Source organism: Pinus tabuliformis, chromosome 3_2 (genome assembly GCF_031772625.1).
Source record: "Pinus tabuliformis cultivar Carrire ecotype Pingquan chromosome 3_2, CPIR1, whole genome shotgun sequence".
In the NCBI taxonomy this organism is placed as follows: Eukaryota; Viridiplantae; Streptophyta; class Pinopsida; order Pinales; family Pinaceae; genus Pinus; species Pinus tabuliformis.
Genome location: NC_142302.1, coordinates 307,299,702 through 307,314,063, shown reverse-complemented (window position 1 = coordinate 307,314,063; position 14,362 = coordinate 307,299,702). Strand labels below are relative to the sequence as shown.

Below are 14,362 nucleotides of genomic sequence, written 5' to 3'. Positions count from 1 at the left end.
ACCAAACCATCCCGATACCATGATGACAAGTCCCAAGTAGAAGAACTGGAGAGCGTTCTGCAAAAGTTGCTAGACAAATTAATACTGTATGCTCAAACTTTAGTTCAAAAAAAGTGCAATTCTAAACTGTCTTTATCTCTTGTTTACTTGGAAAGGACTGAAATTGGTCTAGGCATAGACCATGATGACAATTTAATTCCCTATATACAAAAGCATGTATTAGGTGTTGAGAATGGCTAGAAATATGAACTGAAGATATATATACCTCCTTTTGATTGTAGTTTCACAGGTTTAATACTGTATAATTATGAAAGTAAAACAATTAAGTAAATTCCAAAACCTTATCTCTCTTTCCATTATTACAAGTTTATTCTAATAACCTACTGATATCCAAACAGTTAGAAGGAGACCTGACCCTCCTGTTGCAAATTCATTGTTTAAAATTAGTTTCGTGTGTGAGGATCTCAGTTTGGACAAACGACTATCAAACTGCAAATACCCACAAAAATATCAGTATATGCAATTCTCTATTTTCTAGTACAAACTTAAGCACTCTGCATCAGATGCCAAAATGTGTAGGCACTAAAATTATTGAAAAACAAAACTGCCTTAAACTTCCATTTGTATTCCATTGATGATCCACTTTCTAATTCAGATTCCGCTAGCATTTTGGACATGAGGATTTTATAAATAGACTCCTTATGTGAAGCAGTAACCATGGACTCCTGCAATAAACAACAACAACAATGACAATACCAACAACGCAGATAACTTTTTAGATTATATTTGGAAATATTTAACAACATATATATCAGTGTTGCAGCCAATCAACCATTATGTAAAAATTACTACTACTACAACTTTTATGCTTGATTACGTCTAATCTGAACCAAAAGAATTAGATTTCAAGTTCCAACCTCTTTAAATGGGCATTGAACCAACTACAAACCACTTTATCTATATTTTGATGAAATGCACACCCACCAACCTCTTTAAATGGGCACTGAACAAACTACAAACGACATTATCTATATTTTGATGAAATGCACACCCACCACTGGCCACTTCCCCTCATTCTGAGGATGGTAACCAAGGTTAACCAGCCAGTTGCAATTTTGGCAAACTAATCCAACAGAGACATCGAATGACACCCATGACATTCACAAAGGTAGCGAGCCTAGAGACTTGGCTCTGCAACCTCACACTTGCAATTCATAGCACTTTAACCACATGAACTAACTCATCAGGTCACAATCACCTATAGCTGTTATTATCCTCTTTCGTATTCTTTGTAATATTATGCTTATGCTACAAATATATCTGCAACGATTGTTAATTTCAAGTGCACTTTGTCTCCATGTACTTATGGTCAAGCTTTTATCTTCTCCCCTTACACTCATGCATTGCACTTTCTTGGTGCAAATTCCTCATCATAAAATTGTTCATGGAACACCTCCACGGATTCATAAAACAGCCCCACTGAAAGTTTTAGGCCAAAAAGGAATATGATCTATTGAATACATGGATACAAAAGACGACCTGTTTTCGTTGTAATTTTGAATTCAGTAATCATGATTATCAACGTGATTTTGAAAATTTTATAATTATTTTATGTTTAAATTTTTTATATATTCGTTAATGTTCATTTTGACTGTAATTTCACAGGTTTAATACTGTATAATTCTAAAAGTAAAACAATTAAGTAAATTCCAAAACCTTATCTCTCTTTCCATTATTACAAGTTTATCCTGTAGAAATTTTGAATAATATAACACTTATTCACAGAGATTATCCTGATTATACACTATTTGTAGAATGCATGCATAATACAATTTTTTTTTTTTTTTTTTTTTCAGAGAGAAAATCCATATATGGCCGAAGCCCTCATGATTACAATATGGCCGAAGCCAGTCAGAATACGGCCGAAGCCAGAATACAATAAGGCCGAAGCCAAGCAGAATACGACAGAGCCGTCACATATCGCCGAAGGGGGACCTCCGTAGGGTTCGAACTCGGCTGGGGGGAGCGAAAGCCATCCGCCCCAGCCGTCATATCATGCATGCATAATACATAACCTCCTCTATGTTGATAATCAATTTGCGGAATTAAAAAAACAATCGCATGTGCACCTTGAAACATCAATCGCACATATCAACACAGTATGTAATGGGGAAAGCATACAGCTGAAAACCCCCAACTGTCTGTATATTATAATGATAGAGAACATGTAACAATACATAGTACAATACTCCTCACAAGTACTCCATACTATCTCCTCATGCTACACACAAACTAGCTCAGATTTGAACAAGTCACGGTCTCAAATCTCCACTGTTTGCCTGCATCTACTGCGCAATCCAAGTTGAGAATAGATCAGATCCAAGTTCGAATTCCCTTGGCTTGTACTGCGCAATCTTCATTGGCAATCTCAATCAATGATTGTGCAAATCTCATGCACAACTATAGTCACAACTGATAGTAGTCTCACCCTTTCACCCACTTCTAACACTTGTCTCCACTGCACTGTCCATGCACTGAGTTAACTGATGTATTCTTTAGTTGATTTATGAGTTAATAATTAGTGAATTAATTAATAATTAATTCACATCACTCATCACTAGTGTATTTGGCAGTTAGACTAAATACAACTAGTTCAACTAAGTCAAATTGAACACAACTCCATCAACTCCTCAATCAACTCCACCAAACTCAATCACTTGAGTTCTAACTGAAGTCCATCATGCAATAGCTCAACTAACCCATAAGAAAAGCGTATTTCCTTCTGGCAGTTGCGTGTGCCACATCTGTAGCTCGAACTGAAGTGCTGCAAGAGGATAATATAATGTTTATAGTCCAAATATTATTAAGAGCTAATAATATTTGATTGTTCTATTTTTACACTTGAAGTCTAAAAATAGACTCCGCCCATATGTCTAAAAATAGAGGTCCATCTATTTTCACCAATATGACCAATCATCCATAAATAGCATCCTGCAACTCATAGACCATGATCCATATGTCTAAAAATAGGCATAGTCTAAAAATAGACTTTGCGCCAAAAATAGCCTGCGGGCCCACTTAGTGAAGGCGACTTCTTTTCACTAAGATCCATCATCTTGTTGCATGTGCAACATATTCTAATAACCTATTGATATCCAAACAGTTAGAAGGAGACCCGACCCTCTTGTTGCAAATTCACTGTTTAAAATTAGTTTCGTGTGTGAGGATCTCAGTTTGGACAAACGACTATCAAACTGCAAATACCCACAAAAATATCAGTATATGCAACATTTATTAATTCACCAAACTCCAATCTCAAAATTCAGCATGCAGATACTACCGAATCGACCAGAATACATGAAGAGAACCTTAAACAAACATCATTCATAACCTACTCAGGGCTTCAGATGGGAATTTCTTTTATAGATTGATCAATTTTTTTTATTTTTATTTTTATTTTTGTTTTTATTTTTTTTATTTTTATTTTTTATTTTTTATTTTTTTCTAAATAAGATTAATCTATTAACAAAGTAAAGAGGTACAATTACAACGTGACCGAAGTCAAAACTCTGCTCTGAAGAGAGACAGAACTGTCAAGAAAAGCAGATGAGAAGACTGACTGTAGGCAGTGAGCTCATTGTTGAGTCGGTTTTCAGGACCCACGCAGGGGACCGGGATGAGACTCTCTTGATAATGCAGAATTAACAAAAATGCCAAAAAACACCAGAAAACCACAAAACTGTTTGCATTACAAACTTGCCCAGTGGTAAGGATCGCACTGCATGAAGACGAGGCCGGGGTGAGCGAACTAGTCATCTGGAGGCTCTTCCTCGATACGGCACCAACCATAATCTTGCAAATCCCTGGCTTGAGCCGCATGCTGATCAGAGGGACCAGGGTCAACCGGCGCCATCACCACATCTTGAGCGCTGCTAACCTGAACATTCAAATCCTGCCGAGGCGCATTTTCATTTCCAAGCTGGCGGGAAGAAGAAGGAACAGAGATTGCCCCCGAGCCTCCCGGATGAGTTTCAGAGGCCTCTGTCTGATCAACCTCATGGAAAACCACCGAGATATGAGCAGTTATTCTAGGGCGATTCAGAGAGCTGTTAAAGGAGAAGATTGCAGAGCCAGACGTGGAAGGAGGCCCAGTGTGGAGGCGAGAGGAATGGAGCCGCCCTCTCCCACTTCAGGTGTTGGGGTAGCGGCCTGTAAACAACTCACTGGAGAGGGAAGGCGAGTCAGAGGACGAACTGGAAGGCGCGCGCCGGGGCTGGCCTCTTCGGCACCCCATTCTTTGGCGCAGACGAGGCATCTGGGAGAGAGCAGCAGCAAGATACCAGGTAGGCAGAGCAACAACGAGGACCGGGAGATGGCAACAACTTTGATCAACTTACCAGAGCTACTGCTGCACTTTCTTCATCCACAGAAGCCACTTGAAAATGCTTGAAAATGAACTCTCTGTAAGGGCCATTGTCAATAAAACTATTTGCAGTGGAGCCCAACAACCATTTTAGCCAGCCTTCAAAGGTAAATAGTTGAGTTCAAACATGATGACATTAATTCCCTATATACAAAAGCATGTATTAGGTGTTGAGAATGGCTAGAAATATGAACTGAAGATATATATACCTCCTATAAAAAAGAACATCTCCACGGATTCATAGAACAACCCCACTGAAAATTTTAGGCCAAAAAGGAATATGATCTATTGGATACATGGATGCAAAAGACGACATGTTTTCATTGTAATTTTGAATTCAGTAATCATGATTAATAATGTGATTTTGAAAATTTTATAATTATTTTATGTTTAAATTTTTTATATATTCGTTAATGTTCATTTTGACTGTAGTTTCACAGGTTTAATATTGTATAATTCTGAAAGTAAAGAGAAAATGTCTTAAACCTCTCTATTATTGAAAATATAAGGCGTACATTTCAAGTTCAAAGGCCCTCACGCACGATAAAAAATAGTCCACATCCCCAAGCTGGGGACTCTGCCTACTCAGAATACACACAAGTGCAGAAGATATCACAACAATCATAACATGATCAGAAACCTAAGGTTAGAAACCATATTGCTTGCATGATGTATGCAACTTCGAATTTACACCTGGGTGCTCTGGCACATATGCTACTGGTTTTTTATTTATACTTAATAATAACCAGCGTTTTTTTCTTACTGAAAAAAAAAATTCAAATTTACAGGGTGTTGCATTCGTCTATCCATGTTTATGGCTTCACTTTAAGAACAAAGGAAAAATGTAACAATTACTTGGTGACAATGGAGCATTTATTTTACCAGTGTAAAATGCAATATGGAACATTGGAAAATGTAACTGAAAACAAAAACTGATAACAATCATGAAAATGACGAGAAATCATAAAGCCCAAATCTTTCAAATTATGAATGGCTTAAAGTAAATTCATTTACACAACATACTAAGAAGATGAATTACATGACCAATGTCAGGTGAAAGACCAGAAAGAATGTTTGAAAGTTTTTAAAAATCATAGTGATGATCATAAATCACTTTGAGAGGAATGCAAGAAAATGTAATCAACTATTTGCAAACTCAGGTGAAAGACTAGGAACGTTTGAAAGTTTTTAAAAATCATAGTGATGATCAGAAATCACTTTGAGAGGAATGCAAGAAAATGTAATCAACTATCTGCAAACTTGTGAAATCAAACAACATTTATGAATATGAGATTTTGGGTTAGGATTTTGGACATACAAAATTAAATGAATTTTTAATGCTCTCGTTAATTGACCACCTAAACCAAGATGTATGCAAAAAAATGTAATCAACTATCTGCAAACTTGAGAAATCAAACAACATTTATGAATATGAGATTTTGGGTTAGGATTCTGGACATACAAAATTAAATGAAGTTTTAATGCTTCAGTTAGAAGGAGACCTGACCCTCCTGTTGCAAATTGACTATTTAAATTTAGTTTCATGTGCGAGGATCTCATTTTGGACAAACGACTATCAAACTTCAAATACCCACAAAAATATCAGTATATGCAACATTTATCATTTCACCAAACGGCAATCTAAAAATTCAGCATGCAGATACTACTGAATCGACCAAAATACATGAAGAGAACCTTAAACAAACATCATTCATAACCTACTCAGGGCTTCAGATGGGAATTTCTTTTATAGACTGATCAACTTACCAGAACTACTGCTGCACTTTCTTCATCCACAGAAGCCACTTGAAAGTGCTTGAAAATAAACTCTCTGTAAGGGCCATTGTCAATAAAAATATTTGCAGTGGAGGCCCTCAGCCCAACAACCATTTTAGCCGGCCTTCGAAGGCAAATAGTTGAGTTCAAACATGATGACAATTTAATTCCCTATATACAAAAGCATGTATTAGGTGTTGAGAATGGCTAGAAATATGAACTGAAGATATATATACCTCCTTCTATAAAAAATAAAAATGAACAGAAGAGGCAGAGGTATAAGGTTCACCTCAAATTTTCTTGCAAGTTCAATCTACTGTGTGCTCGTTTTGGGAGAGAAACTAACGAGGGGAGAGAAACTAACCAGAGGTCCCAGAATGGGGGTGTTGGCTTTGACGACCTGGTACTGATGATGTGCACGACGTGGATACCGAACTTGAGCCCCATCTGATGGATAGAATCGGCAATGGGCTTGAAGCCTTGACCATCAAAAGTGGAGAGCCACTGTGGAGGGTTTGGAACAGGGTGTCCCCATTCATCTATCAAATCATGCCCCGGAGAACACACTGACACTCCCTTTTCCCGTTTCCTGTAACACAAGAAATCCACCACCGCATACTGCAGCTGCTTCCCTGTTAACTTCCACCCACATTTTTTAAAACCAAATAAATGACTACCCGCCCATCCGCAATAAGGAAGGGTTTGTGGTTAACTGGAATCCGAAGCAAAGCAATTCATCAGCCATGATCTGTGCGTTATCCATAAATTCATCCTCCACGATAATGCAAGAGAATGAATCATAATGAACAGGGTTAGGGTTAGATGCACACAACAGAGCCACCGAACTATGTTGAAAGAATTTCAAATTGGATTATGGTTAATAGTGCAAATCAAGATTTAGTAGTAGCATCGAATGGTGGAAAAACATTCAATCGTCTAAAAAATGATCTAACCGTCAGGATTATGACAGCAAGGCAGTTGGGGGAGTTGATTTCAGAGGGGAACGCCTTACGACGTAAATAAAAAAACAAAACTCAGCGAACCTATATCCACCCCAAAATATGCTCGAAATTCAATCGCAGCCAATCTTTTAAATAAAAAAACAAAACCCAGTGAACCTGTATCCACCCCAACTTGCCTATCGGAGAATCATATAATCAAGATATAACCAATGTATAAACCAATAAATAACCAACCAATAAATAACCCACATATAAACCATGGCAACTTAGCCATAATATCACCGTTATAATCAATATATATGCTCATAGGTCACAATAGAAAATACATCTTATTGACATATGAAAATGGCAACCAAGTTAGGCACTTTGATGTACCACCTGATCATAGATTGGGATGAACCAAATATTTCATTCATCCAATCACCCCATACCATATTCCAAGCATGAATGTGGGATTTCATGGAATTAAAGAAGAACACCAAACCAGAGCTTCCAAAGTCCAACCACTTCAACCCTAAACCAGTGATTCCATGATGGCCCAACCCACCAACGTGGCGTGCCGTGTCAACTGGGCAGCAAGAAATATGACTGAACATTGGCGTAAATGCAATGTACAGGCCTCTAGATTTTTCGGAGGGTTTGTAACCGGCTGCACGGGTTGGAAAACTCCACTTGTGGGTTCTGTCCGGCTATCGCTCCCGCCTTTTGTTACACTATACTTTGGTTTTCGTTAGTCATTTCGTTGTTGTTTTGTTAAACCCCGCTCTGCTCTGTGGAGGGTTTTGTGCTCACAGTCCCTTCGTTCGTTGAAGTCTCTCGTTCCTCCCGACCTCTCGCTAGCCTGCGCGTTGGTATTTCCTATGGGAACGGTATAATGTCAGTTCCTTACGCCTCAATGCGTTTCGTTTGCTGTTTCTTTGCTTGGTTCTTGTCGAATGGTTTCTTTGCATGCAATCTTAACTGGTAATGGGTTCTGTCACAGGTTCTCTCCAGCTCCAAGCTTCAACAAACCACTTCGCTCAACCTTATCTCGAAGGTAGGTTCCGGTTCTATGCCAGACTTTGTTGTTCCGTCTTCTCCCGGCTCTAACAGGTTTGTTCCTTGTTCTCCAGGTCGTGGGTATCGGTGGGTTCTCCCAATGCTGCCTCTGCAACTTCAGGTAAGAGCCACGGTTCAAGATTGTTTGTTTGCTTCTGCCTTATTCGTTTTTGCTCGTCTTTCTTTGTTTTAATATACGCCTGCACTAGTTCTTGCAGGTTGCTGCACGGGGTTGGCCGCCGAGGGTTTTATCCTCCTGCGTTTCTGGAGCTAACCCGAACCCACAAGCCTCAAACCGGGTAGGGTCCTTCCGGCGTCATTCCGCTTGTAAATTTGTTAGGAATGGGAGTTCTTTTCTGTAATATTTTTGCAGTCTCCTGGGTTATGTCAACCGTTGCTCCACTCTGTCGTTTAGTGCTGGGTTGTAGATATTTGCCGTTCTGTAGGTAACAAATGGAACCGTATGGGTTTCTGTTGGTTCTGTTAGCCGTTTGCGGCTTCCACTTTATTTGTAACAGTTGTGTTTTGTAAGGGACTCGCCCCGGCGAGCATATGATGCTCAGACAACTTCAAACTATGCACTTGTTTATATAGATTGAATTTAATACATTACTGTATCATTACTTTCAGTCATTACTTGTCTTGTTAAAGGTACAAAATGATTGTTTTTGCGTTACCTGGTTATGCTTGTCGAAGTTGTTTGTCTGCCTTCCTTTCTGTGTGAATTAGTCACCTGTAGCAGCGCGTGCTCTATTTGTACAGCTTCCTTTCTCCAGATATGTTCGCGTACTGTATGGTTTGCTCTTTGTATTCTGGTTTCAATGTATGTTAACACACATAACGTAAAGTAAATGGACAAATTGTTTTAGCAGTGGTTCTAAAAACAATTTATTTTTATTCAGAGGAATAGTTCTGTTTCTTTCTCTTCGAGGGGAATTTTTTCATTATCCGTCTCCCTCTGTTTTTACATCTGGGTAGCGTAACTGCTCCCACTTTCAGTTGAACTGTTTACCAGAATCATTCCAACTGTGTACCAGTTTCTTGTACTAAATGCTAATTTACTGCTAACTAATTTCTAAATTTAAAACAAAGCACAGTTTTCAATTACCATGGTCTCTAAATGACCTTCTAGGAAATAAAACAAATAATAAAGAAAATTAAAATAAATGACAAGTTTGATAACCTGTCCAGCTATGCACGTGTTCTCTGCTTGTTCTTATTCTCTCCATAAGACAGTCAACCACCTTCTGTCTCCTCGGAGCTGGATGCTCCTGCATCAGGCTCCCGGGGTGGCAAAAAGTCATGGCTCCGTTCCATGAGATCATCGACAGAATAGCCTGCTTTCTGTATCTGCGTTGCGTTAAGCCATGAACTGTCCTCTATTGGACGGTTCTTCCACTTGACCAAATACCGCAGATATTCCTTCTTGCGTGTGCGCCTAGCTACCTGTGTGTCAAGGATCTTTTCGATCTCAAGGGGTTGTGCCACTGGCATCTGCCTCATCCATGAACTTTTCTCACAACTGGTGTCCCGCGGTGGCTTTGCTGCTGTATCGTCTCTCGAATCAGCGACATAAGGGAACAGATCTGCCACGTTAAAAATGGGAGAAATACCGATCCCTGGTGGTAACTGCAGCTCGTAAGCATTCGCAGAAAATTTGCGAATGATTTTGCAGGGACCGATCTTTTTATACTTCAATTTGTTGTACTCCCGTTTCGGAAATCGCTCCTTTCGTAAATATGCAAGGACTTCATCCCCAACGTTAAACTGAACTTCTCGGCGCTTTGAGTCAGCCCGCTGCTTGTATTTTTGACTGCTGTCCTGTAATTTCAGCTTTACTTGCTCATGTAAATTGCTCATTGCTTGGGCGAAATCTTCCCCATCAGCACTTCGTTTTTCGAGCTTCCCCAAATCCCGTAACTCATGCACTCCGCGTGGATGCATGCCATACATAATCTGGAAAGGACTATAACCGGTGCTGCGATTAGGGGAATCGTTATATGCGAATTCCGCCTGAGCTAGTACACGGTCCCACGTCCGTGCATTCTCGCCTATTAAACTCCGAAGCAAATTTCCTAAGCTCCTGTTTACTACTTCAGTTTGGCCATCCGTCTGCGGGTGATAAGCGGAGCTGAACTGTAATTGGGTGTTCAACTTTTTCCACAGGGTTCGCCAAAAATGACCGGTGAATTTTACATCCCTGTCGGAAATGATGGACCTTGGAAGCCCATGTAATCGAACAATCTCAGTGAAAAACAAATGTGCTATATAAGTAGCATCACTGGTCTTTTTGCAAGGTACAAAGTGCGCCATCTTTGAAAAACGATCTACCACAACCATTACTGAATCGAAACCCCGCTGTGTCTTAGGCAAACCCAGAACAAAGTCTAAACTGACGGAGTCCCATGGTCGGTTCGGAACGGGTAATGGTAAATACAAACCTGTATTCTGACTGTGTCCCTTTGCCAGTTGGCAAACCTTGCACCTACTCACGTACCTTTGTACATCCCGCTGTAATTTTGGCCAAAAATAAAAATGTCGTACCTGTGCTACTGTCTTGTCTATACCGAAGTGTCCAGCCAAACCTCCACTATGTTTTTCCTGAATAATGTTTTCGCGCATAGAGCAGTTGGGAATACACAGCTGTCCTCCCTTAAACAACAATCCCTCCTGTAAATTATAATCCAACCACAGACTGCTGTTTCTTAACAGAGGGTTTTGACAAGCCTCATAGGCTTCCTTAAAATCGGCATCTGTTTGATACAGCTCTTTCAGGTGTTCAAAGCCTAAAACCTGCATCGTACCTTCCTGTAAGAGTAGAATCCTTCTACTCAGAGCATCTGCTACCTTGTTTGCTTGCCCACTAATATGTTTTAGTACAAACGTGAAATTCTGTAAATACTCTACCCATGCTGCATGTTTATGGTTCAGTTTATGTTGCTGCATAATGTACTGTAACGCAGAGTTATCTGTAAACAAAACAAATTCATTACCCAACAGATAATGCCTCCAATGCTTTAACGCTTGTATAATTGCATAGAATTCTTTGTCATAGGTTGAGTATTTCTGTCTACTCTCGTTCAGCTTTTCACTGAAATATGCGACTGGTCTATCCTCCTGACTTAGTACTGCCCCAATGGCCGTATTACTGGCATCAAAACGAACCTGAAAAGGTTTGTTGATATCGGGCAACCTCAATATCGGTCTTTCGGTAATCTTCTTTTTCAAAATTTGAAAACCTCTCTCCGCTGCTTCAGTCCAGTGAAATGGCTGATTTGTCTTCTTAATCGTATCCAGCATGGGTGCGCAGATCTCACTGAAATTCCTGATGAATTTCCTGTAAAAATTTGCTAATCCGTGGAAACTGCGGACTTCAAACAAACTTCCCGGAGAAGGCCAGCTAACTATAGCTGCCACCTTTTCTGGGTCCATCTTTAATTCGTTTTCTGCAATTACAAAGCCCAAATACACTAACTCCCGCTGAAAAAAAGTACACTTTTTCAGATTGATCAGCAATTTGTTCTGCTGCAGTTTCCTCAACACACTACGAACATGTCTGAAATGTTCTTCCTTCGTTTTACTAAAAATCAAAATATCATCCAAGTAAACTATTACGAATTTCCCAATAAATTCCTTCAGTACCTCATTCATCAAGCGCATGAACGTACTGGGAGCATTGCTCAACCCAAATGGCATCACCAGCCATTCATATAAGCCTTCATTCGTCTTGAAAGCTGTCTTCCACTCATCTCCTTCCCGAATTCGGATCTGGTGATATCCACTTTTCAAGTCAATTTTCGAGAAATAAGCCGCCCCACTCAAACAGTCCATCATATCGTCCATTCTCGGTAAGGGAAACCTGTACCTAACCGTAATTTTGTTAATGGCTCTAGAGTCTGTGCACATTCGCCACTCTCCTCCTTTCTTTGGAGCCAAAACAGTTGGTACTGCACAGGGGCTCATGCTCTCTCTAATCAATCCTTTGTCCAACAACTCCTGGACCTGTTTCCTGATTTCTTCATGGTCTTTAGGACTCATCCGATAAGCTGCTTTATTTGGCAGACTTGCCCCTGGTATAAAGTCAATGCAGTGACTAATACCTCTCCTGGGTGGAAGTTCATCCGGAAGGTCATCCACCACAATGTCCCCAAACTCCTGCAGCATCTTTTGGATTTCCTCGGGCAAATATGAAATCTGTGTATGTAATATTACTGCTGTTGGTCTTCTTATGACAGCGAAATTCACATCACTGTCCTCAATCTGCTTTATAAATTCTTTACCTGCCATCAACAATGCTTTTACCCCACTGGTTTCAGCTGTACTTTCCTCCTTGATGGGTACTAGCGTGTGCTTGATTCCGTCTTTGACAAATTTGTAACAATTTGTTTTTCCATCATGAACTGCACTTTTGTCAAACTGCCAGGGTCGTCCTAGCAAAATATGACAGACATCCATCGGCATAACATCGCAGATAATTTTGTCTTTATACCTGCCTATCTGAAACTCCACCTCACACTGTTCATCCACTAATAGTTGGTGTCCCTTCTGCAGCCATGACACCTTATATGGAGTGGGATGTTTCAACTTTTTCAATCCCAGTTTCTCCACCATCTCTACCGCCACCAGATTGTCGGTACTTCCACTATCAATGATCAGTTTGCAGCACTTACCTTGTGACTTGCAAACAGTCCGGAATAGAGCTTTTCGCTGGTCAGGTTCTGCATTTTCCTTTGTTGGTTTTAACAGCACTTTATTTAACACCAAAGCTTCACCCGTCTCTGGTGTATTCTCCACTTCCTGAGGTGTTGCCTCAGCATCCTCCGGCTGAGCAATATAAGCTCCTCTTCCGCCTACCGGTTCACCTTCAGGAAAGTCATACGACTTGTGTCCTAACTTGTGGCAACGATAGCACTGGACAGTTCCCCTGCCCCGACCACTTCCTCGCCCTTGCTGAGCTGGTCGTCCTCCTCTAGTGCTATTGTCCTTTTCTGCTGTGCCAGCAGACTTGGAACTGCTGCCTTCTTCACTAGAACCTGCACTTCTACCTCTACCAAAAACCTTACCTTTCCCTCTGCCAGTTCCGCCTCCTCTCCTGGCGTTCTGTTTTCTATTAATTTTCTCCTCCGCTTTCAGTGCAAACTGATAAGCTTCGTCCAAAGTTCCGGGCGAGAGGATACCGATTTCATCCAGGATTTCCCCCCTCAACCCATTTACAAACCGGGCTGTCTTTTCTGGGGTATCTTCCACGTACCCTGCTCGTAGGTTCAACTTATAAAATTCTTCTGTAAATTCCTTAACAGTCATCCCTCTTTGTTTTAAATTCTGCACCTGTCTATACAACATAATCTGATAGTCTTTTGGTAGAAATTTTTCCTTCAGTTTTGCCTCCATTCGGGCCCACTTCTTTATAGGCTGTTTGTGTTGCCTCTTTCTTTCCGCCTGAACGCTGTCCCACCACAAGGACGCATGTCCTTTCAGCTTTGTGGCGGCGAACTTCACCTGCTTGTCCTCACTGGTTTCCTCAAACTCAAAATATTTGTTCACTTCACTTAACCAATCTAATAACACATCTGCAGACAGACTTCCGTCATAAGTGGGTAGCTCATGCTTTGGCTTATGACTAGACAGCAAAACTGACTTTAATAACCGGAGTTCCGGTGTCACCCCTTCAAACTCCTCTTCGGGTGCTGCCACATCCTCATCACTATCATCCGCTGGGTTTCTCCTTCCCCCAGCTTCTACCACTGCTAATCTATCTCTCAAAACGCGAATCTCCTCGCGGAGTCCCTCTTCTGCTATTCTTCGGATCGCTCTTCCTCTTCCTCGTCCTCCTCTACCACCCTCCATTTCTCCTATCTGTCAACCTGCTCTGATACCACTTTTGATGGCCCAGCCCACCAACGTGGCGTGCCGTGTCAACTGGGCAGCAAGAAATATGACTGAACGTTGGCGTAAATGCAATGTACAGGCCTCTAGATTTTTCGGAGGGTTTGTAACCGGCTGCACCGGTTGGAAAACTCCACCTGTGGGTTCTGTCCGGCTGTCGCTCCTACCTTTTGTTACACTATACTTTGGTTTTCGTTAGTCATTTCATCGTTGTTTTGTTAAACCCCGCTCTGCTCTGTGGAGGGTTTTGTGCTCACAGTCCCTTCGTTCGTTGAAG

The 14,362-nt window shown here is 40.7% G+C and overlaps 1 protein-coding gene across 1 annotated transcript; it reads right to left on the bottom strand.

Moving 5' to 3' along the window:
* Positions 1 to 3,808: 3,808 nt before the first annotated feature.
* LOC149180780 (uncharacterized) lies at positions 3,809 to 14,046 on the bottom strand. Its single transcript, XM_089413985.1, has 8 exons — positions 12,202 to 14,046; positions 10,441 to 11,679; positions 9,611 to 10,335; positions 6,564 to 6,788; positions 6,191 to 6,323; positions 5,926 to 6,004; positions 4,398 to 4,522; positions 3,809 to 4,045 (listed from the first exon to the last, which is right to left on the bottom strand). The coding sequence occupies exons 1-8, from the start codon at positions 14,044 to 14,046 to the stop codon at positions 3,809 to 3,811; spliced, it is 4,608 nt and encodes a 1,535-aa protein (XP_089270111.1).
* Positions 14,047 to 14,362: the final 316 nt, after the last annotated feature.